General features: G+C 43.7%; 1 protein-coding gene across 3 annotated transcripts in view; it reads right to left on the reverse strand.

The window, feature by feature from the left end:
• Nucleotides 1–25,765, reverse strand: part of STPG2 (sperm tail PG-rich repeat containing 2) — a 1,447,347-nt gene that overhangs the window by 1,385,553 nt on the left and 36,029 nt on the right. For 2 of the 3 annotated variants that reach the window (XM_069743605.1, XM_069743603.1), the window contains exons 1-3: nt 6,200–6,294; nt 5,148–5,277; nt 4,623–4,732 (exon numbers count right to left, since the gene is read on the reverse strand). In XM_069743605.1, the coding sequence (XP_069599706.1) occupies nt 4,623–4,732; nt 5,148–5,253 (216 nt within the window). In that variant the 5' untranslated portion in view covers nt 5,254–5,277; nt 6,200–6,294. Of the gene's footprint in view, nt 1–4,622; nt 4,733–5,147; nt 5,278–6,199; nt 6,295–25,765 lie in introns of those variants that run through there. The other variant, XM_069743604.1, reaches the window with a different exon arrangement.

Below are 25,765 nucleotides of genomic sequence, written 5' to 3' on the forward strand. Positions count from 1 at the left end.
TCTGCGATCATACACCACTGTTGTCTTCCGTGGGCGCCCAGGTCTTTTTGCATTGATGAGTTCACCAGTGATTTCTTTCTTTCTCAGGATGTACCAAACTGTAGATTTTGTCACTCCTAATATTGTAGCAATTTCTCGTATGGGTTTTTTCTGTTTTCACAGCTTAATGGCTTGTTTCACTTGTATGGAGAGCTCCTTTGACCGCATGTTTACTTCACAGCAAAACTTGCCAAATGCAAGCACCACACCTCAAATCAACTCCAGGCCTTTTATCTGCATAACTGAGAATGACATAACAAAGGGATTGTCCACACCTGTCCATGAAATAGCCTTGGAGTCAAATGTCCAATTACTTTTGGTCCCTTTAAAAACAGGGTGGCACATGTTAAGGAGCTGAAACTCCTAAACCCTTCATCCAATTTTAATGTGGATACCCTCAAATGAAAGCTGAAAGTCTGAACTTCAACTGCATCTGAATTGTTTTGTTTAAAATTCATTGTGGTAATGTCTATAACCAAAATTAGAAAAATGTTGTCTCTGTCCAAATATATATGGACCTAACTGTATATAACATACCATATGGCAAGCGGTAATATCATGGGGAGAGAGAGTCACAGCTGTGACAGAACCTAGCACAAGGTATAGAGCCAGTGTGCACTGATGGCTAGGGTAACCCCTGCAACAGCGATGAAACCTGAATAAAATGCTTACCCATGCAGATGGGGAGAGAGGTGAAGGGGTCCCGCCGGTGGGACCCATCACCATACACAGAGGTAACCACCACCTTCCCCTGATTATTACTGATGTCCCAAAAAATTTTTTACTTTTTTGTACTAATAAAGATTGTCTTATTTATATCTTTACTATATGCTCCTGGTTCTCCTCCTTTTCTTGCATTTAGTGTTTGGAGCGATTCTAAATATAATCTGGGTTATTACCATACATACTAGTACTCCTTCCCAGATCCTGCTGATATGTATTCGGAATCCTGGCCGGGTGTTAATAAATAAATAAATAAATGAAAAAATGACTTGGAGTCCCACCTATTTTTAATATCCAGCCAAGGGAAAGCAGAAAGCTGGGGGCTGGTCTTATCATGCTGGGAAGAGTTCAACCTTCATGTGCCTTGCCCAGCCTATTAAAATCAGCCCCCAGTGGTTGGTTTTGCCTTTGCTGGTTTTTAAAAATGGGGAGACCCTAAAACAAGATGTGAGGTCTCCCCTAATTTTAATATCCAGCTAAGGCATAGCAGACAGCTGGGGGCTGATATTAATAAGCTGGGAAGGGACATGGATATTTTCCCCTTCCCAGCCTAATAAGGCCAGCCCTCAGCCACCCCAGAAATGACGCATCCATTAGATCCATTAGGCCGGCTCTCATGAGGGCAGCACGAGAGCCAGAATGATGAGCGGTGATGTCACCGCTCATCATTTCGGCTCTCGCGGTGCCCTCATGAGTAATGGTGCCTGTAAAGTGAGGAGACCTTACTGACGTCACCTCAGTTCACAGTGGCCAGGTCTGGTTGGGTAAAGAATGAGACCAGGCAGTGGCTACTGCTCCCATCTATAGAGCTGTCTGAACAGGGCTCCATACACTGGATGAAGAAGATGGCCATCATCCATTTGGATTACAGAGGACTATTGTGGATTTTTTATGTTAGTAAATTGGGAAAGAGGGAAATTGTTGGGGAGTGCTTTTTACAAATTAAGGACTTTTCTGTGTGTGTTTCTTCCTTTTGACTACAAGGTTAGTAAAGGGGGTGTCTGATAGAGGACCTCTCTCCATTACTAACCCCTGGGCTTGATATCAGCGGACATTACACAGCTGACATCAACCCCAAAACCATTACCCCAATTGCCAACGCACTAGGGTAATCGGGAAGAGCTCACAGCTGTGTGCGTTCCCTTGGCTGGTTAAAAAATTAGGCCGGGTCACGTTGTGTGCCAGCCAATCACAGCCATGCTATTACTTGTCATGGCTGTGATAGGACCGGAAGTGCCCACAGCCTTAAAAGCTTATTTATTGGCTGCACAGCCTTTCAAGAAGCTTTATCACTCTGCCAAACCTGAACAGTAACACAGATGTTCAGTAAGAAGTCCATGTTCAGAGTTCGGTACCGGACACTAGGTGTCCTGTGCAAATTTCAAACTTTACAGTTCGAGTTTGCTCATCCATACTGGATATAGATGCAAAGAGCTGTCTTCAGAGTAATTTCTACAATTTATCAGTGTTGGTAAAATGTATCAACCTGATGCCTGCCCTCTTGCCTCACAGACTAAATTTGTATTGGAGGTTTACTAGGATAAATGAGCTAGAATTCTGGCTTGATTTGCACAAAAACTCACATGTCTTGACCCAGATTTACTATGTGTTTTAGGCAATTTTTTCTGACTTTTTTGACAAGGATATGTGCTCAAGCACAAAGGGGTTGTCTAAATATTTGACAGCATTAGTAAATTTGCTATAAAATGTAGAGTATGTGCCTTATTCCTTAAGCACACACTCAGCCCTCTTGTCACGATTCATTTTTGGATTCGTGGCAGCTCTGGTTCCGCCATAATTTAAAGGTAGCTTTTTTTCTTTGGGGCCAGCAAGGGTTAATGTCAGTCTCCCTTGCTGGCAGCTGTTTTGTATCTAGTCAGCTAATGTGGGCAGTGACCACTTCCACCATCCTTTAAAAAGTCACATGACCTATCAGCTGACTGTCGGTGATAGAGGGTGTGTACATTTCCTCCACCTTTATTTCTCAGTGTACCATTCCAGCTGAAGTAGTGGTTGGTGGGGAAACTGAGACTATACTATACTATACTTGTGGATAGTGGAGCTGGGGTCAATCTCATGGATTTTCGCTTTGCTCAGACCCATGGTCTGATCTATAGGAATCTGGCGAGACCCACTACTGTTTGGGCAATTGACTCTGTTTATCTCAGCAAGGGGAGCGTGACCCAAGTAGTAGATAATATTAACCTGTGTATAGGGACTTTTCAGAAAAAGTCGTTGTCGTGCTACATCTTGGAGGGTATGCCAACTCTCATCGTCTTAGGCCTTCCCTGGGTGAAGAGTCACAACCCGGTCATAAATTGACATTCCAGGGAAGTAGTCAGATGGGACCAGTCTTGTAAGGACTGCTGCCTGGGAGCTACGATCTTTGCCGTCCTTCTCAAACCTAGCCCTTCTTCTCCAGAGGTGGCAGCTAAGGTGCTACCCAGGAGAAGGGGCAAGACTCAACCCTCAAGTAAACCCTGAGTCTCATAGTCCTTGATGGACAAGGTATCAGGGGAAGGTGGTGGTTCCCTCTGCGTATGGTGAGGGTAGGAGTCTGGTGACACAGGGGGATGCCTCTGTTGTCTGTTCCTCAAAGAGTTCATGATCTTTTGGCAAACGAATGCATGGAAATAAACGTTCAGGTCCGGACCTGTGTGTGAATGAATACGTGTGAGTGTCCACCAAAAACATCAGGTGGAAGTACGCATCTGGGACCTGGATGGATTCTAGGGTGATCTGGCCATATCGTGTTCCGGTCACTCTCAGCCCGGGAACTTTCCAGCTGGAGTTACCCCCAGTAATGCAGGTACACAATGTATTCCACAGGTCGGCCCTCTGGAGATTTGTTGCACCTCTGAAGCCTATGTTATTGCCATCTCCATCGGCTGTGTTTGCCATAAACCTGAGGATCAGGTAACTGCAGAGGTAAATCATAGTGGGTGGAGACATCATTTCAGGTGAAGTCCGGTGTTGAGGGTCCAGAGGCCTTCGTTGAAACAGAGGTACTGTCATGATTCATTTTTGGATTCGTGGCAGCTCTGGTTCTACTAGAATTTAAATGTAGCTTTTTTCCTTTCGGGCCAGCAAAGGTTAATGTCAGTCTCCCTTGCTGGCAGCTGTTTTGTAGTAGTCAGCTGATGTGGGCGGTGACCACTTCCATCATCTCTTAAAAAGTCACATGACCCATCAGCTGACGGTCGATGATAGAGTATTCTATGTTGACCAAACCTGGAGTAAAGAGCTCTATGGTTGCATGAGGGGAGTCCGCTGTTTTCGTGGAGCTCGTGGTCCTGGTGCCTTACCCTCTGCTGTGTGGTGTTTTGCAGCACAGATAGTTGTTAAGTATAAGTTCCCCTATATCTGTCTGTCTTGTGTTTTGTCACTCTTCCTGTGTTGTTTATTATCAGCAGTGGTGAGGCTAGTGTCCTTGCCGGCCAGTGCACAAGCCAGGGATTAGTGAGGTGACAATCAGGGACTAGGCACGTGACGGCAGCAGGGGGAAGGACCCGCTTTGGGCGTTAGGGGAGTTTAGGGACAGGTTCAGGTTGGAGTTAAGGAGGTGTACCCATCCCTCGGTCCCTATGGTTAGGGCCTTCCCCACCCCATTCCATGCCGTTGTAGGTATAAGTTGTGTCTTCCGCTGGACTTTACCTTGTCGGTCGTGACACCTCCTAAGCCACAAGGAGGAAACTAGAAAATCAACCATGATTCATTTATAAAACCACACCATACTAGTTATAACAAGACATTAAAAACGTAATTTTAGTGGTGTAACACTGACTTGTGCGCTCATTGCCTTCAAGGTTTCCATTTATCTCTTATCATTTGAATAATGTCTGATTCAATGTTAATTTTACCTTTAAATTAAAAATTTCATAGTGCCCTGGTCCAGGTGCAGCGGAAATAGTCTGCGGGGTATTAAACGTGAAGTCTCGGCTCGTCATTGATAAAAAGGGGGCATATCCAACTAAATAACAAAAAGGTAAAAAGGGAAGAATATGACAATGCCAATGACTGGAACATTACAGAATTATATAGGAACACAATAAATAAATAACTTACCGGTAGTCATCTACTTTGCATGTTTTATGTATTATACTTTATAATAATCATGTAAAGTTAAGCATTTTCATTACTTATAGCTGAAACTAAGCAGTACCAAATAAATTATGTGGCAATCATTCTAACTTGGTCAGTATCACCCAGACCTGGAGCCCTTCTCCCCCGTGTTTCTACTGAGTTCAATTTATAAAACCACATATCCATACGGTGATCTTAGACCAGTTCAGTAGAACAAAGGAGCATGAAGGTGCCGCAGCCACGATATGTGCATATCCCACCCCCAATTACCTCCTATGAACATTTCTTATGCTATGACTAACCTGGTTTGTGCATTTTGTCAGAAATCAGGTCATAGGATCCGGGGCCCACATTTTCCTGAGTGCTTCCCACAGTGGCAACAAGAGAACGAGGGGCGCGATCATACATCTTGGGTTTTTACTAAAGAAGTACCTAAGGGTTAATGCAATATTAAGGGTTAAATCACAATTTAAATGCAATTTGCTTTCCGTAATGGCGTTATCCACTTTGAAGAATATGCTCAACATAGTTTTACATGCCAGGTGGAATATCAAGTAAAGGTGGACAGACATGCTAGCAGCAAAAAGAAAAATAAAAGACCTTCAGGGCTCCCAGAAAATATGCACAGATTTAGAAAGCTTTCTTGTGTGTTATTATTATTATTATTCATTATTATAGCGCCATTTATTCCATGGCGCTTTACATGTGAGGAGGGGTATACATAATAAAAACAGGTACAATAATCTTGAACAATACAAGTCACAACTTGTACAGGAGGAGAGAGGACCCTGCCCGCGAGGGCTCACAATCTACAAGATTATGTTATGCCAGATATTGTGTAAAAGTTGAAGAGAATGCATGGGAAAGTCAAGGAAGTGCGTAGAATAGTCATGGCCTGGAAAGGCGGAAAGGGGTGGAGGTAAGTGGACTTTGTTTTAGCACAGTGTAAGGAGATGGACCAGCTGCCATGTTCCCGCTGAAGACATCAATGCTGCTGTAGTATAGAATGTGAATAATGTTTTGTTCCTAATATGTTTCCATTGGCAACAATGATTGTTCTCTGCAGGCTGCAGTACTAACTCACCACCACAAGATGTCACTGTCTACAACTAGGTGAAAGGACAAGCCTTGCCATCAGCAGTGGAACAGACAGTGGGAGAGTTAAGGCCAGCCCATTGTGGGGAGGAGATTTGGGAATCTTTGGATAGTGTGAGGAACAAGAAGTAGTTTTTAGTTAGTAGTGGTTTGGATAAGGACAGAAGAAAGGACACCCCTCTGGTCCAAGTGATCCCTAGAGGAGAACAGAGAAGGGAAACTAGTAAAGAAAGGCGTTTGAGTGGTGACAGTGGAATACCTCTGTGACGAGATGTGGACGGGAACTTTGGTCCAACAACTTTGTGAGTGTCTGTAAGGGCCTCCGAGCTGTGGGTCCGAGAATGCAGCGAGGCTGGGGGCACATACAGTAAAGAAGTTAGTCACAGGCTCTTCAATTACATGGTTCCTGAAAAGTGGTCTGAAGATAGTGAGCACAAGAAAAGAGCAGCTGAGGGTATGTGCACACGTAGAATGATCCTCTGCGTTTCCGCGCATTTTTTTCCGCAACATCTGCACTGCGGATTGCGTTTCCCATAGGCTTACATTGTACTGGAAACGCATGGGAAACGCTGCGGATTCGCAGCAAAATCCGCAGCGTGTGCACATAGCATAAAGTGTCAGAGCTGTTTAGGAAGCTTGCAAGTCACTAAGGGTGTGTGCACACGTTGCGGATTAGCCTTAGGAATTTCTGCTGCAGATTCTTCCCTCTCTTGCCAGAAAACACAGGTGCAGTTTTGTTGTGTTTTTGATGCGTTTTTCCATGCGGATTTGTATGCGTTTTTGAAAGCTAAATAAAGATCTATTATTGACAAAAAAAGATTTGTGATGTCATGTCTTGTCCAACCTCCTCTTTTACATTTGTCCAACCCACACTCCATTACACACAGATAGACAGATAGAAAGAATGAGACAGATAGATAGTTAGATAGAAGGAATGAGGCCAGATAGACAGACAGATAGATAGATCACAGCATGCTGCTTTTGTCGGCGTATTGCGCAAAAATTGCGCCAATGAAAGTCTTGCCAACGGATTACATACAGAACACTGTTTTGGGAACATTTCTGGGTATTGCGCCAGTAAAAAACGGACCGTATTTTCCTACGCCAAGTGTGACGCCGGCCTGAGATAGATAGAAGGAATGAGATGGATAGATGTAGATAGATACATGGATAGTTAGGCTACTTTCACACATCCGTTTGTTTCCGTCAGGCAGGATCTGGCAAATTTTTGAAAAAACGGATCCGTTGCAAAAAGTGAAAAACTGATGCAACTGATCCGTTTTTTTTTTTTTTTAAAAAAAGAGAGAGTGAATGGAAAATGTGCATGATTTGAATGGAAACCTGCATGAAAAAACGGATTAGGAGGCCGGATACATCATTTAACATCTCAGTTTCATACGTTTTTTACCGGATCTGTCGCTGTGCACTTTTTCACCAGACAGAAAAAAACGTTTCTTTGTATGTGTTTTCCGTCCGGCGGAAACAGCTTTTTTGACGGATCTGGCAAAAAACAGATGAAACGTGTGGCCATCAGGCGCAATCCGGCGCTAATACAACGCTATGAGAAAAAACGGATCCAGCAGAAAAAAAAGCGGATCGTTTTTTTTTCAAAACTCGCCGCATTGTGCCTGATGGCAAAAACCTGATGTGTGAAATTAGCCAGATAGATATATGGATAGAAACATCTATGTATCTATATATATATAATTGTCTAAGAGGTACTTCCGTCTGTCTGTCTGCCTGCAACTTCCGTAACGGAAATCCCGCGTCACTGATTGGTCTCGCCAGCTGCCTGTCATGGCTGCCGCGACCAATCTGCGACGGGCACAGTCAGATTAGCCCCTCCCTACTCACCTGCACTTAGTGCCCGGCGCCCGCTCCATACTCCCCTCCAGTCACCGCTCACACAGGGTTAATGCCAGCGGTATTGGACCATGTTATGCCGCGGGTAACGCACTCCGTTACCGCTGCTATTAACCCTGTGTAACCCCAACTTTTTACTATTAATGCTGCCTATGCAGCATCAATAGTAAAAAGATCTAATGTTACAAATAATAATAAAAAAAAGGTTATTCTCACCCTCCGACATCGCTCTGTCCTCGGCAGTGCAAGCGGCAGGTTCCGGTGCCAAGGATGCTATGCGAGAAGGACCTGCCATGACATCACGGTCATGTGACCGCGACGTCATTACAGGTCCTGCGCTCATACCAACCCTGGGACCGGAAGTTGCCGCGTGCACCGCTCACAGGCGCCAGGACTTCAATGAGCCTTCGGAAGGTGAGTATATGTTTATTTTTTATTTTAAGTCTTTTTTAACCAAGCATATAGTGCCCACATTGCTATATACTATGTGGGCTGTGTTACATACTGCGTGGGCTCTGTTACATACTACATCTCTGTGCTATATACTATGTAGCTAGTCAATATACAACGTGACTGTGCAATATACAACGTGACTGTCCAATATACTACGTGGCTGTGCAATATACTACATAGATATGCAATATACTACTTGCCTCTACAATATACTACGTGGCTATGTTATATAGTACGTGGGTCTGCTATATATTACGTCGCTGACCAATATACTACATAGCTGTGCAATACACTACGTGACTGTGTTATATACGTGGGATCCCCCTATATTTTATAGCCAGAAAGGCTATGCAGACAGCTTCGGGCTGATATTCATAGCCTAATGAGGGGCCATGGATATTGCCCCCGCCCCCGACTACAAATACCAGTCCGCAGCCGCCCCAGAAATGGCGCATCTGTAAGATGCGCCAATTCCAGCACTTAGCCCCTCTCTTCCCACTCCTGAGTAGCGGTGGGATATGGGGTAATAGGTGGTTAATGTGACCTTGCTATTGTAAGGTGACATTAAGCCGGGTTAATAATGGAGAGGCGTCAATAAGACGCCTATCCATTATTAATCCTAGAGTAGTGAAAGGGTTAAAAAAAATAAAGACACTGCCAGAAAAAAGTATTTTATTACTAGAATATAGAAAAACACCGGCGCTCACCCTAGAATGCAATGCTCCTCAGCTGCTGGAATCAAACTGGGTAGTGCCCACCCGTATGCGTAACCTCCTGATGAAGAAGAGCACAGCCTCTTCGAAACGCGTTGGTTAGTTTTCCTTCCCTCTTTTTTGAGCGCCTCGGCGATCCATACTGAAAGTGATGTCACTAGTAGGAGGAGCCTACAGGCCATCTTTTTTCATTCCTCGTGGTTTACAGGTAGCGCTACCGGCCGGAGCGCCCCTGGTCCCACAGTGCGCTCCACCATCTGGCACAGCCAGTGCTGCAACCCCGGGCAATCACATGAACAAACCTCCAGCAGTACTGTCATATGTTGTATGTACTGTCATATGTTATATGTTGTATGTACTGTCATATTTTGTATGTTGTATGTACTGTTGTATGTTGTATGTACTGTTGTATGTTGTATGTACTGTTGTATGTTGTATGTACTGTCATATGTTGTATGTACTGTCATATTTTGTATGTTGTATGTACTGTCATGTGTTGTATGTACTGTCATATGTTGTATGTACTGTCATATGTTGTATGTACTGTCATATTTTGTTTGTTGTATGTACTGTCATGTGTTGTATGTACTGTCATATGTTGTATGTACTGTCATATGTTGTATGTTCTGTCATATCTTGTATGTTCTGTCATATGTTGTATATTGTATGTACTGTCATATGTTGTATTTTTGGAAGTGCATTTGAACAGCAAGGTGGATTGCTGTTGAGGGGAACTAGAGAAAAAAAATCTATAAATCTTCAGCATAGCGAGTGTGAGCGAGCTGAGTGTGACCTGAGTGTAAGTGTGAACGGCGGTAAGTGTGACTTGTGATTCAGTGACTTTGGATTCAGGGAGTTTCCAAGGGAGGAATTGCTGTCTGTTTTTTATTAATACTTTGTATTTATTTTTTATTTAACTTTTCTGTCTGGTGCAATCCCCATTAGGAAATGTGCTCCACTATTGTTAATGCCATCCAGTGCACATCTTGCCACATGTATGCAGTCCTTGAGCAGCCGATCGAGGGTGCATACTGCTGTGCGAGATGTGAGCATGTTGTGCATTTGGAAACCCAGATTCTGAATCTAAATGTGCAGCTGGCAACACTGAGATCCATAGACAATATGGAGAGGAGTCTTCTGCTCACGGAGCAGACGCTCAATGGGATAGATGAGGGGGGGATGGTAGGATGGAGCTGCAGGACGATAAAGTAGCAAGCTGGGTGACAGTTAGGAAGCGGGGTAGAGGGAAGAGTGCCAGGGAGGCTAGTCCTGATCTGGCACACCCCAATAAGTTTGCTAAGTTGGCAGATGAGGGGGGTGCCAGTACAGGGGTATAGTCCTTTTACTAGGCACTGCTCCTATCTCCCCGAGGTCATTCATCCTTATGTTTATAGTCCTTTTACTAGGCACTGCTCCTAATAGCCAGTTTCCTACTCCACACTGATGAGGGGCACATACCCCGAAACAGCTGTCTGTGGATGGATACCATGTTTTGGCATAGGTGGTTTTCCTTTTTGGATGCTGCCCTTCCCGTGGTTGTTCCTTCCTGGTGAAAGACCTGGCTATTTATTGCTTGCGTTGAGAAACACGTGATGGTGTCTCCGCGGCTTTTCCACATGCATTTGCATATTTCCCATAAGGGATGGGGCAGTGTTCTGGATCACTGCGTTGAGAAACACGTGATGGTGTCTCCACGGTGTTGGATGTTTTGATCTCCCCGAGGTCATTCATCCTTATGTTTATAGTATTTTTTTAACCCTTTCACTCCTCTTGGATTAATAATGGATAGGCGTCTTATTGACGCCTCTCCATTATTAACCCGGCTTAATGTCACCTTACAATAGCAAGATGACATTAACCCCTTATTATGCCATATCCCACCGCTACTCGGGAGTAGGAAGAGAGGGGCTAAGTGCCGGAATTGGCGCATCTTACAGATGCGCCATTTCTGGGGCGGCTGCGGACTGGTATTTGAATCCGGGGGGGGCATATCCATGGCCCCTCTCTAGGCTATGAATATCAGCCTGCAGCTGTCTGCATAGCCTTTCTGGCTATAAAATATAGGGGGACCCCACATCATTTTTTGGGGGTCCCCCTATTTTAATAGCCAGTAAAGGCTACGCAGACTGCTGCGGGCTGATATTCATAGCCTAGAGAGGTCTATACATCAAAGAAGATTCACCTCCGCACTGCTGCAGTTAGCTGACACCAATGTGCACGATACCTTAAACCACACTTATAGGTGCTATGGCTGACAATCTCCTTTATATTACCGACGGGGTGCTGCATCCAACAAGTGCATACAAAGTCCATAGAAGAAAAAACAAGAAAAAATTGGAGCGCACTTACCCAGGTAAAATGGTCACCACTTTATTAGGACTTTATACAAAAAGCAGGGAAGGGGGTTGAAGTGCCGTGCCGCACGAAACGGCCGTCGTCCGACTTTTGTCCACCCCCTTCCCTGCTTTTTGTATAAAGTCCTAATAAAGTGGTGACCATTTTACCTGGGTAAGTGCGCTCCAATTTTTTCTTGTTTTTTCTTCTATAGCCTAGAGAGGGGCCATGGATATTGCCCCCCCGGATTCAAATACCAGTCCGCAGCCGCCCCAGAAATGGCAGAAATTAACCCCTTCCCAGGCTACAAATATTGGCCGTCGGGGTGCAGAAAATTGTGCGGGAGCCAGGGCCGTATTTAGAACAGAACCCCGGTCGCTGCCCTCCCCTAGTTCGGGTAGGCCGGGTCCCCCTCTGTGGTTTAAAGGGTCCATATTTCGTCCCCGGGGGACGGACGCCCCACCCCTTCTGAGGTTGGTCGGCTTGGGGGAGTCTATGGGCTGGGCCGCATTGGTGGCCGCAGCTGATCATGACAGTAACACAGCCACGTAGTATATAACACAGCCCACGTAATATATAGCCACGTAGTATATAACACAGCCATGTAGTATATAGGAGTCACGTAGTATATAGCACAGCCATGTAGTATATAACAGCCCACAAAGTACATAACACTGCCCACGTAGTATATAGCACAGCCCACGCAGTATATAGCACTGCCCACGTAGCATATAGTACAACCCATGCAGTGTATAAACACAGCCCACATAGTATATAACACTGCCCAAGCAGTATATAACACAGCCCACCTAGTATATAACACACGCACGTAGTATATAACACTGCCCACGCAGTATATAACACTGCCCACGTAGTATATAACACTGCCCACGTAGTATATAACACTACCCACGCAGTATATAGCACAGCCAACGCAGTATATAACTCAGCCCACGTAGTATATAACACTGCCCACGTAGTATATAGCACAGCCCACGCAGTATATAACACTGCCCACGTAGTATATAGCACAGCACATGCAGTGTATAACACAGCCCACGCAGTATATAACACTGCCCACATAGAATATAACACTGCCCACATAATATATAACACAGCCCAAGTACTATCTAGCAGTGTAGGCACCATATCCCCATTAAAAAAATAAAATAAAATAAAAAATAGTTATATACTCTCCTTCCGTTGGCCCCCGGATCCAGGCGAGGCATTCAGCGATGCTTCTCGCGACGTTCCGGTCCCAAGAATGCATTGCGGTCTCACCAGATCATGACGTAGCGGTCTCGCGAGAGTGCAACGTCATCATCTCGCGAGACCGCAATGCATGGCCCAGAGCCTTGCGAGGAGCGGGAAAGGCCCCAGAAGGTGAGTATATCACGATTTATTTATTTTTTTTATTATTATTTTTAACATTAGATCTTTTTACTATTGATGCTGCATAAGCAGCATCAATAGTAAAAAGTTCGTCACATAGGGTTAATAGCAGCGTTAACAGACTGCATTACACCGCGTTATGCCGCGGTGTAACGCTGTCGGTTTAACGGACTGCTACAACGCTATGTGGGCGGTGGGCGCTGACTGGGGGGAGCATGGAGAGGGCACTGACAACAGGGGAGTAGGGAGCGGCCATTTCACGGCCGGACTGTGCCCATCGCTGATTGGTCATGGCCCCTGGCGACTTGGGATTTCCGTGACAGACAGAAAGACGGAAGTGACCCTTAGATATATGGATAGAAACATCTACTGTATGTATCTACTATATAATTGTCTATCTGGCTAATTTCACACATCAGGTTTTTGCCATCAGGCACAATCCGGCGAGTTATGAAAAAAAATATGTTTTTTTCAGCTTGATCCGTTTTTTCTCATAGAGTTGTATTAGCGCCGCATTGCACCTGATGGCCACACGTTTCATCCGTTTTTTTTGCCAGATCTGTCAAAAAAGCTGTTTCCGCCGGACAGAAAACACATACAGAGGAACTTTTTTTCTGTCCGGCGAAAAAACGCACAGCGACGGATCTGGCGAAAAACATATGAAAATGAGATGTTAAATGATGAATCCGGCCTCCGAATCCGTTTTTTCATGCATGTTTCCTTTCAAATCATGCACATTTTCCGCTCACTCTCTTTTAAAAAAAAAAAAAAAAAACGGATTAGTTGCATCAGTTTTTTCACTATTTGCAACGGATCCGTTTTTTCAAAAAATCACCGGATCCTGCCTGACGGAAGCAAACGGATGTGTGAAAGTAGCCTAACTATCCATATATCTATCTACAGCTATCCATCTCATTCCTTCTATCTATCTATCTATCTCAGGCCGGCGTCACACTTGGCGTAGGAAAATACGGTCCATTTTTTACTGGCGCAATACGCAGAAATGTTCCCAAAACAGTGTTCTGTATGTAATCCGTTGGCAAGGTTGGCAAGACTTTCATTGGCGGAATTTTTGCGCAATACGCTGACAAACGCAGCATGCTGTGATTTTCTACGCCCGTAAAATGCAGCTGCAAAATATACGGCAGATAGGACCTGTCCCATAGAGAATCATTTGTCCGTGTGCAATGCGTTGTTTTTGCGCCTCTCATACGTCCGTAAAACTTTATAGTGTGACGCCGGCCTCATTCCTTCTATCTAACTATCTATCTATCTCATTCTTTCTATCTATCTGTCTATCTGTGTGTAATGGAGTGTGGGTTGGACAAATGTAAAAGAGGAGGTTGGACAAGAAATTACATCAGAAATCTTTTTCTTTTTTGTCAATAATAGATCTTTATTTATCTTTCAAAAATGCATACAAATTCGCATGGAAATAACGCATCAACAAACACATCAAAAACGCATTAAAAAACGCAGCAAAAACGCAACAAAACCGCACTTGCGTTTTCTGGCAAGAGAGGGAAGAATCTGCAGCAGAAATTCCTAAGGCTAATGCGCAATGTGTGCACATAAAACTCTGCTAGTGAGAAGTTTCTTCACCTGTGTGTGTGTGCTGAAAATGTTTGTTGAAGACATGCCACTGCTCTGTCACCCAAAGTACGATATGTGCATCTCCTGCTGTGCTTTGCTGATGACTAAAATGAACAGTAAACTTGAACTTGTTTTATATACTGTTGTGGTCTCCTGTCGCAGGGAATCATAGCCACACTAGGCACGGCGGATTAGAGGAGTCAGGAGTAGTGTTGAGCGATACCTTCCGATATTTGCAAGTATCGGATGGTATCGGCCGATACCGGCAAAATATCGGGTCTCGCCGATACCGAGTTCCGATACCAATACAAGTCAATGGAACACAAATATCGGAATGTATCCTGCATGGTTCCCAGGGTCTGAAGGAGAGGAAACTCTCCTTCAGGCCCTGCGATCCATATTAATGTAAAAAATAAAGAATAAAAATAAAAAATATGGCTATACTCACCCCTCCGAAGAACCCTGGCTGTCACCGCTGCAAGCATCCGCCTCCGTCCTTAAGAATGCTGTGAGTGAAGGACCTTCGATGACGTCGCGTCACCTGACCGCTCACGTGACCGCTCACCTGACCGCGACGTCATCGAAGGTCGTCCACTCACAGCATTCTTAAGGACGGAGGCGGACGCTTGCAGCGGTGACAGCCAGGGTTCTTCGGAGGGGTGAGTATAGCCATATTTTTTATTTTTATTCTTTATTTTTTACATTAATATGGATTCCAGGGCCTGAAGGAGAGTTTCCTCTCCTCCAGACCCTTGGAACCATACGCACCGCACACTCTGATACCGATTTCCGATATCACAAAAATATTGGATCTCGGTATCGGAATTCCGATACTTGCAGTATCGGAATGCTCAACACTAGTCAAGAGGTGTCTACAGTCACAACAGAAGCACACGCCTTAAGCAGGCCCCTACTTTCTGTAACGTGCTGAGTGTCGGACTCAGGACACTCCCCCACAGCTACCACCCTGGGCACCATTAGAGCAGCACAATACTTGGAGTGGAGCTCCACTCATGATTGTTATCCTGTTAAATGCCGCTGTTAATCTCTGACAGTGGCATTTAATACACACCGGCATGGGGGCATGTCATTCCATATGACCATCAGCATGCCAGTGACGTGATCGTGGGTTGCTGATGGGATGCTATGACAAGAGGGGGTCTGTTGAAGACCTCCGTACTTGTCATTATAGAGCTCCTCTGAAACCATGACTGTGGACTGGCTTCAAAGGAGACCATGATATTTACTACGCAGAGCGATACTTTTGCATTGCTGTATAGAGCACAAGCGATTAGACGATCGCAGCTTCAAGCTACTAAGAACAGTGAAAAGTAAAATAAAAATGTTAAAAATATGAAAAACATTAAAAGTTCAAATCACCCCCTTTTTTGCCATTAAAAATAAAGGTATTTAAAAATGCACTTATTAACCCAATCGGTAAGTACTGTAAATGAAAAAAATTCAAGAATGACAAAATGTTCTTGGTTGCCGCAATTCCACATAAAATGCTCTAACAAGTGATCAAAACATCATATCTAAACACGATATGGCATCCACTAATTATTCCAGTAAATTTTACATTCAAAAAGTGAAACGGCGCACCTTCCCTTCTGAGCCCTGCCCTGTGTGGCCAAACAGTAGATTTCCCCCAGGTATGGGGTATCGTCATGCTCAGGATAAATTGTACAACAAAATGTATAGTCCATTTTCTCCTGTTACCCTTGCGAAACTGAAAAAAATTAGGTCTAAAGGAAAATTATTGTGAAAGAAAAGTAAATGTTTATTTTTTCCTTCCACATTCCAAATATTCCTGTAAGGCACCTGAAGGGTTAATAAACTTCTTGAATGTGGTTTTGCGTCCCTTGAGGGGTGCAGTTTTTAGAATGGTGTCACTTTTGGGTATTTTCTGTCATATAGGCCCCTATAGTCACTTCAAATGTGAGGTGGTCCCTAAAAAAACCGAATCACTGGTCAACTTTTAACCCTTATAACTTAATTTAAAAAGTTTGATTCTAGAGGAAGAAAGAAAAAAAATTACTTGTCCTGCTAAAAAAAAGTAGCCACACAAGTTTAGCAAATAGAAAAACCATGATTTTTAGAATATGATGACACAAAAAATAATTATATTTAATCCAATACCCTCCTGAAAAATGATAAAGTGGCTCTTCCCAAATTTTTTCATGTAAAAGAAGACAGCATCTAGACATGCGGCTGCGTGTGTGCGGCAGTGAAGACATTAAGGTTACCGCCGGTCACAGGCAGTGGTTCTCACGTTCAGCTCAGTGTGTTCTGGCTGGTGCGGTGAGGTGTCAAATCACTGAATCACCAAACCATTCGAATTATCGAAGGACATGTGCATTAATTTGATTATTGGCAGGGAAAGGTGAGTATAACTTTGCTTTTTTATTTTTATTTTTGGTGAATAATGGGTAAAAGAGGGTTGGGGAGTGTTTATTTCAAATAAAGGACTTTATCTATGTCTTTTATTAAATTTGACTACGGGGTTAGTAATGGGGGTGTCTGATAGACACTTCTCCATTACTAACCCCTGGGCTTCATGTCAGTGAACATAAAACAGCTGACATCAACCTCACAACTATTACTCCACTTGCCACTGCACCAGGGCAAGTGGGAAAAGCGAGGCTAAGAGCCATTATTGGCACATCTAATGAATGTAGTCTTTCTGAGGTGTCTGAGGACTGATGTTCATAGTCTGGGAGGGGGTCAATATCCATGGGCCTTTCCTAGGCTCCTTCTTTCTGCCTGCAGTGCTCTGTTTAGCCTTTGCCGGTTAGAAAGTATAGGGGGGACCCCACATCATTTTTGGAGGGGTGTACGACCTAAAATAAGTAACCAGTAAAGGCTAAGCAAACAGCTGTGAGCTGATATTAATAACCTTGGAACCTTTTTAGCTATTCGCCCCTTCCCAGAATATTAACATCAGCTCCCAGCTGTTAGATTTCATCAGCGTATGAAAATGAAGGGGGGCCCCCATACAATTTTTTAAATTTATTTAATACGAGCTACACAGTAGGTGCTGACTACTAGTCTCATCAGCGTCGCCTGGTCTTGCTGATCTGAAGTCCTTAAAAAAATGGACCACATACGGACATGAGAAGGGGGCCTAACTCAATGAGATTGGATAGAGAGTGTCTGTGAACAGCAATTTTCATGTTTTGTCACAGATTCTCAATTGGATTTAGATCTGGACTTTGGGCCATTCACACACATGAATATTCTTTGATCTAAACCACAGCATTGTAGCTCTGAAAGTAAGTTTAAGGTCGTTGTCCTGCTGGAAGGTAAACCTATGCTCAGGCCCGATTTTAGACAAAGTGGTGCCCTGGGCAAAAGTTTAAAGTGGGGCCTCAATGCTCACATACTGTGTTCATGCACGGATCTCGAACACGGATTTCTCCCTGTTACTGTTTGAGTTTGGCAGCCCAAACAAAGCTTGTTGAAAGGCTACAGCACAGCCAAACAAAAATCTTTTCTTGTGTGGGCACTTCTGGCCCCATCACAGCCAAGTATTTGCCTGCAGGCAGACAGCGAGCAGGCCTCAGCTGTCTGGCTTATTTTGGCTGGTTATGGAAAATAGAGGGTCCCTCATGCCTTTTTTTATTATTTAAATAAATATATTTTTTTTAAAAATGGCGTGGGGTCACGCCCATTTTTTAGAACCAGCCACGCTAAAGCAGACATCTGTGGGCTGGTTCTCAGACTGAGAAGGCCTAGGGATATTGGCCCTTCTCAGTCTTAAAACCGCAGCTGCCCCAGGAAAGGCACATCCATTATATGTGTCAATTCTGGTATTTTGAGTTTGATGTCAACTTTGTAATGTCAGCTAGCATCAAGCCCAAGGCCTAGTAATGGAGAGGCATATAACAGACACTGCCATTACTAACCCCATAGTCAAAAGTAAGAGAGACACACAGAGAAAAGTCTTTTAATTGAACAAAACACTCCCTGACAAATACCTTCTTTTACCCATTTATTAAAATAAAATTATAAATACAAAATTCAAAGTAATCCTCACCTGTCCTCGGTTAATACATAATGACGAGGTCCCATAACAATCGTCGACTCTGCTACATCCTTGAACTGCTTCTTACGGAGCTACTCTTTTGTTGCTCTGGTTGTGTGTTTCGGGTCATTGTCATGCTGAAAGATCCAGCAACGACCCATCTTCACTGCTCTTACTGAGGGAAGGATGTTGTTGGCCAAATGTAATGCAATTAATAAAAACATGGCAAACTATGCTGTTTCATCATACCGCTGGAAAAAGTGGAATAAAAAGTGATCACAAAGATCAAAAACAAGCCGCCACTTATCTCTATCAGCGGAAAAAAGTTAGTCAGAATACTAAGGGTATGTTTCCACGTTCAGGAAACGCTGCGTTTTTGACGCTGCGTTGAGCCGCAGCGTCAAAAGCGCAGCGTCCAGATGTTACAGCGTAGTGGAGGGGATTTCATGAAATCCCGTCTCCACTATGCATTAAAAGGCGCATGCGGCACACCAGCGAAAACACACATGCGGCACGTCTTTTAAGAACGAAGCTGGTCCTTACATTGCAGAAACAACGGAAGGACAGCGCAGGTGACCTGCCAGTCACCTCAGGTGCAGATTTGGTCAGGATTTTACCTGCATAAAATCCTGACCAAATCCTGATGCAATCCTGAACGTGGACACATACCCTTATTATTAATTATAAAATTAATTATAATTAATTATAAAACCAGCAGACAAAGGGGGCTCCATAGTGGTACTGGATCGGGATTATTACATGAATGAGATATGGACACAACTTAATGATTTGGACACGTATCAACCTATTAATAGCAATCCAACGGTTGAAATAGCTAGGGAAAAAATAATCTTATAACTCGCTACACTACATTGAGTACAATAGACGAGAAGTTGGGAGAATTTTTGGTAAATCAACATCCGGTTATACCGGTATTTTATATTCTCTTTAAGATTCATAAACATCCATCAAGACCCCCTGGACGCCCTATAGTTGCTTCCACTGACTCTTTACTATCTCCTCTAGCTATTACACTTGAAAAAATCTTGTCTCCCCTTTTACCTGGTATCAAGTCTTTTCTTAAAGATACAACAGATTTTCTTACGTCTCTTCGCAACGTAGGCAGATTACCAATTGACTGTAAACTAGTGACCATGGATGTAAATAGTCTGTATACCAGTATCAGACACCAAGATGGAGTGGAGTCAGTAATGTCTTTTCTTTCTCGTCATACAAATTTTTCTTGTCACCAACATGACTTTTGTAGAGACTTACTTACATTAATATTGACCCGTATTTTTTATTTTTGAAGATCAGTTTTTCATACAGAAGAAGGGCACTGCAATGGGGTCCAATATGGCACCCCCGTAACCTAACATCTTCATGGACCAATTTGAGACATCTTACGTCTATCCACACCCCAGTTTCATATCACGTGTAACATACTGGTGGCGTTACATAGATGACATTTTTCTCATTTGGACAGGTGACATTGAGACCCTTCTTGCCTTCCATAAAGATCTCAACTCTAGTTTACCAGGTTTGATGTTTTCAGTATCCTATGACCTCACTTCTATGAATTTCTTAGATACCATGGTTATTATTAACAATGATAGAAACATTGAGACTGATCTACATGTCAATCCCACAGACAAAAATAGTCTTCTGATGTATGACAGCTGTCACCCCCAACATGTCAAAAGAGCTCTTCCCAAATCTCAACACGACAGAGTGGATAGAATAGTTTCCAATCCTGATACCGGCCGTATCAGACATCAGGAAATGAATACTAAATTTCAGAATAGCGGATACCCCAATCATATTCTTCTTGCAAAGGGAGACACAGCAAGGTCCAACATACACCAGAAAGTACCCCGATTGGCCATTGTTAACACATTTCATCCCTTTAACTATCTTATTAATAAATGGGTTCTTCAACATTGGGACATCCTTAGGAATGCGTATCCACAGGTCAAGGAGTTCAACTCTAAACCAATCATTTGCAACAAGAGGAGTCCAAACATTAAGGATCATCTGGTTAGGGCAGATGTGGGCCCCACCAACAGGGGACCAATACAAAGAGTTTTTGTTTTTCTGCTCCCCACAATGGGACATTTCCTTGTTTGAGTTGTCTCCAATGTTCTATTATATCTAAGGGAGATTCCTTCACACATCCACGTTCAGGAAAAAGGTTCCCGATTAAGGGAACTCTTCCTTTGTCGTGTACATAATGAAGTGTCCTTGCAGTCTCGGGTATGTTGGAGAGACTGTCCAACATATCCGAGATCGCAAATATCTCAACACAAATCCACCATTAGGTGTGGAAGGACACTTCTTCCAATTCTAGCTAATTTTGTGCAGAATAATCATAATGTTGCTCAACTTAAGTACCAAGTTATAGATCATGTCCCAATTGCTAGAAGGGGAGGTGATAAGGTTAAAAAATTGAAGGAGCGTGAATCCTTCTGGATCCACACACTCCAAACCCTTTTTCCATTAGGTCTCAACAGAGAATACAAGGTCTCTTATTGAGTAGATTCAATTATCCAGTCATATAAGCAATGAAAATAGTATTGAAAAAAGTTTTGATGACTGTGTTATACCATATTATATACTTTAGAATCAAAATTCGGACTGTTTACTCCTCTATGCATACTTTAACCTTTTTGGTCAGCAATATTTGCTAGTATTAATTGGCCATTAAGGTCCCCTTTTAGATATCATAAGTAATGCTTGTAAACTAATACTCATATTCAATTTGCCCCGTATATATTCTTTTATAACATATAGATTAAATTTATATAAAATAGAATATGCTGCACGTTACTGATGCACTATTCCTTTCTTAATTGTCTCTTTTTTTCTTTCTGACAGCACACAGGCGGAAACTAGAGTTCAAGCACCGTAATAACTGCGCATGCGCTCGCTTATGACATCGGCTTTTTCCGGCAATTTCCGTCTTTACCCGGACCTCACGAGCGCTTTATATCACATGCTCTTTCTTCAACTCTTACCCGGAAGTACCAGCTCGGGTACGAGCACCGGAAGAGTGTAAAAAGCCGACACCACGCTTCTTTTTCCACATGCTCTTCTGTCAGCGGTCACAAGTCCTCTTCCGGATTTCTTCACCAGACACGTGTGCGGCATACACCAGTGACTTTCACCAAAGGTATTTCACATGCGCCGTTTGCTGGGCACAAAGACTTTTGAATGTGCGGACTTTTTAATGTGCAGCATTTAATGTGCTCATCATACTTGCAAGTATAGTGACCTCTCTTTTTCCTAAACACAAATGGTGATTAAGCATAATTTCATTTACAATCTGCACAGGTTGACACTGGGATACATCTTTTTTATATATACAACGAAAGCACACATATTAGTATCATGTTTATTGGTGATACAACTTGATTTCATTTTTTGTTAGTTTTAAGGGCTGTTTGTTTTTTTCTAGGACTTGTTGTCCTTTCTCTTGAACCCTGAATGGGTAATATAATATCTCATTACACCTCATAGATAGTGAGGACGTGCTTCCTCAGACTGAATATGTATATTGAATTATGTATATTACAGAAAGACAGAAGTCTCTTGAAAAAGGCTAATATGCCGAAACGTTGAGAAAGTACACAATATTTCTGTCATAGAATCTGCAGAATTTTCCTATGTGGAATCCCACCGTCATATTTTTCTTGGTATAAAACAGTACGGTAATTAAATACTATAACGTTTTTAGTGTGCCGGAGTTTTATCTCAGAATACAGCAATTATCATGGTGATCTCCTATGAACTCACTGAGTTGAACTGCGGTGACCTCATTACTGAATTTTCCCATGGTGCTGAGGTCAACACAGTTCAGCCCAGCTGGGAACTGTCTCATAAACACCTCTCCATTACTAATCCGTGGGCTTGATGTCACCAGACAATACAAAGGTGACATCAACCTTACAAATATTACCCCACTTGCCACCGCTACAGGGCAAGTGGGAAGAGCTGGGCAAAGTGCCAGAATTGGTGCATCTAATAGATGTGCCTTTTCTGGGGCATATGTGGGCTGCTATTTTTAGGCTGGGGGGTCAATATCCATGACCCCTTAGCTGCCTGAGAATACCAGCCCCCAGCTGTCAGCTTTAGCTTGGCTGGTTGTCAAAAATGGGGGGGACCCTACGCTGCTTTTTTGTAAATAAATAATTTTAAAAAGCAGCGTGGTGATGCCTCTATTCCTGATATCCAGCCTTGCTGAAGCTGAAAGCTGAGGGTTGCAGTACCCAACTGTCGGTTTTGCCTGGCTGGTTATAAAAAACACAGGGGAACACACACTGGATTTTTATTTATTTATAGTGCAGGCGGCAGATGATTAATGCTCTCATTAGCCGCGCCTGCTCTTACTGATATTAGTGGCAACAGGTGTACACTGATGGGAGTAATAGTCCAAACCGCCACCGCCTGTAGTCGCTGTTATCAGTTGAATAAACTCTCATCATTCTCTCCTGCTCGTGCTGATCAGGGGGAATGATGAGAGCTGTCTTCAGCACATGGCGCCTGGGAATAGGGCTATCTGTACCGCTGCTTCTCAGGCACCGATGTGTGTCACACGGATGACATCCCACTGTGTCATCCGTGTGCATGTGTGCGGGACGTTTTGCGGCCAGTGCTTTCGTAATAAATGTGCAGCGCCCCAGAGTCCTGGTCGTTGCAGTAATGTCGCTCTGCCACTAAGGGGAGTGATGTTATGTCTGATTGCACTAAAGGAGTTCACCTTACCAGGTATTACAAGCACACATTACACTTCACACTCCGGCCACCAGGGGGAGCAAAAGGCACTATGTATTAGGCCACTCCTCACACTGGTAAAACTGGGGGTCGGATAAGAAGTTAGAACAGAACGCAGCCTGGGAGAGCTCCAGGGAGGACCTGTCAGGGGTGGGTTCCTGACAGGGGCCTAGCAGAAAGGATAGAGAGTGACGGAACCGCGCCTGCACTACCTTGCGGCGGTATCCCAAGGAAGGACACAAAGAGAAGGATATTGTGGAAAAGTAAGAAACGAGATCAAAGCACAAAGGAGAGCCAGTAGGAGTCGTGCCCAGAGAACGGCAACATCCTACTGAGGCACGTAGCCGGTGACCGGAACACCGAGGGAGTAACTGACTTCAAGCATTACTTCAAATACCGCAGGACAGTTGATTATAGGTTGGCTGTCTACCTTACATCACCTAAGCAGACATAGGGGGCAAGCATGGAGAAGAGCGTCTCTAGGGTCCCAGAATAGCTCCAAGCCTTCACGTCAAACGGGTGCGTCCTATCCAGATAAACTTGGGGGACGGAGAGAGAGAGAGAAAGAAAGAACACGAGAGTTGTGAGGACTATCCCCAATGCTCAGCAGGGAAGAACTACAACACACAGGCGCTAGTGGTAGGCACTGATTTCCACCTGCAAAGGGAACTCTGGATGTGCCTCCGGACCGGTCGGTCTCAGCCAGTCCTGTTAACAGTGCTCTGGATTGAGGATCCCGAAGTCTTCAGTAAAAGGTAAAGAGACTGCAACCCTGTGTCCTCGTTATTAACTGCGTCTCACACCATCGCCACCTACACTACTGGGAAGCCCTGGGGATTAGGGTTGAGCGAAACGGATCGTTCATTTTCAAAAGTCACCGACTTTTGGCAAAGTCGGATTTCATGAAACCCGACCCGACCCCTGCGTGGGGTCGGCCATGCGGTACGCGACTTTCGCACCAAAGTTGCGTTTCAATTACGCGAAAAGCGCCATTTCTCAGCCAATGAAGGTGGACGCAGAGTGTGGGCAGCGTGATGACATAGGTCCTCGTCCCCACCATCTTAGAGAAGGGCATTCCAGTGATTGGCTTGCTGTCTGCGGCGTCACAGGGGCTATAAAGAGGCGTTCCCGCCGACCGCCATCTTACTGCTGCTGATCTGAGCCTAGGGAGAGGTTGCTGCCGCTTCGTCAGAAGCAGGGATAGCGTTAGGCAGGGTCCATTAACCACCAAACCGCTTGTGCTGTAGCGATTTCCACTGTCCAACACCACCTTTTGTTTGCAGGAACAGTGGAAGCTACATTTTTTTTTTCCTCAGCGCTGTAGCTCATTGGGCTGCCCTAGAAGGCTCCCTGATAGCTTCATTGCTGTGTGTACGCCGCTGTGCAAACCAACTGCTTTTTTCAAAGCACAAATCCTGTTGTTCCTTCCTTTCTACACAGCTATCTTTTTTGTTTGTCCACACTTTTTATTTAATTTGTGCATCAGTCCATTCCTTATTGCTGCCTGCCATACCTGGCTGAGATTACTGCAGGGAGATAGTAATTGTAGGACAGTCCCTTTTTTTTCTTTTTTTTTTTTTAATTCTCCCTAAAAAAATAAGTTGTGGGAGATTAAGATTGGCATTTCTGCTAGAGTGCCATCCCTGTGTGTGCCATCTCTCTCACATAGTGGGCCATAGAAAGCCTTTTTTTTTCTTTTTTTTTTATTAAGTTTATAAATTCTCCCTGAAAAAAAAAAAACAGTGGGAGATTAATATTGGCCTTTGGGCATGTGTGGCAGTCCTGAGTGTGCCATCTCTCTCTCAAATAGTGGGCCATAGAAAGCCTATTTATTTATTTTTTTAAAAATTTGGTTTCTAAATTCTCCCTGAAAAAATAACAAAAAACCGTGGGAGATTAATATTGGCCTTTCTGCTTGTGTGCCAGTCCTGACTCCTGAGTGTGCCATCTCTCTCTCTCAAATAGTGGGCCATAGAAAGCCTATTTATTTATTTTTTATTTGGTTTCTAAATTCTCCCTGAAAAAATAAAAAAAAACAGTGGGAGATTAATATTGGCCTTTCTGCTTGTGTGCCAGTCCTGACTCCTGAGTGTGCCATCTCTCTCTCTCAAATAGTGGGCCATAGAAAGCCTATTTTTTTTTTATATTTGGTTTCTAAATTCTCTCTGAAAAAAAAAAAAAAAACAGTGGGAGATTAATATTGGCCTTTCTGCTTGTGTGCCAGTCCTGACTCCTGAGTGTGCCATCTCTCTCTCTCAAATAGTGGGCCATAGAAAGCCTATTTTTTTTTTTATTTGGTTTCTAAATTCTCCGTGAAAAAATAAAAAAAAACAGTGGGAGATTAATATTGGCATTTGTGCTTGAGTGACAGTCCTGCGTGTGTGGCATCTCTCTCATTTGGTGCCACAGAAAACAGAGTGTGTAACATTGTGCCTGATTTTCCTTGCGGTCTCACCCACCTGTAAAGGGATATCTAAATCATACTGAAGTTATAGCTCACCGTGTAAGTTGTTTGACAGCAACAAATACCGTTACTTTGGTTACGTTTTTAAAACAATGAGGAAGTCTGGTGGAAGAGGTCGTGGCCGTGGGCGTTCATTGCCAGCTGGTAATGATGGTAGTGGTAGCGGAGCATCAGGTGGTCGTGGGAAAAAAAATATAGCACCTAAGTCTGAAGCTGTGG

The sequence above is a fragment of the Ranitomeya imitator genome, chromosome 1 (assembly GCF_032444005.1).
Source record: "Ranitomeya imitator isolate aRanImi1 chromosome 1, aRanImi1.pri, whole genome shotgun sequence".
NCBI classification, from domain to species: Eukaryota; Metazoa; Chordata; class Amphibia; order Anura; family Dendrobatidae; genus Ranitomeya; species Ranitomeya imitator.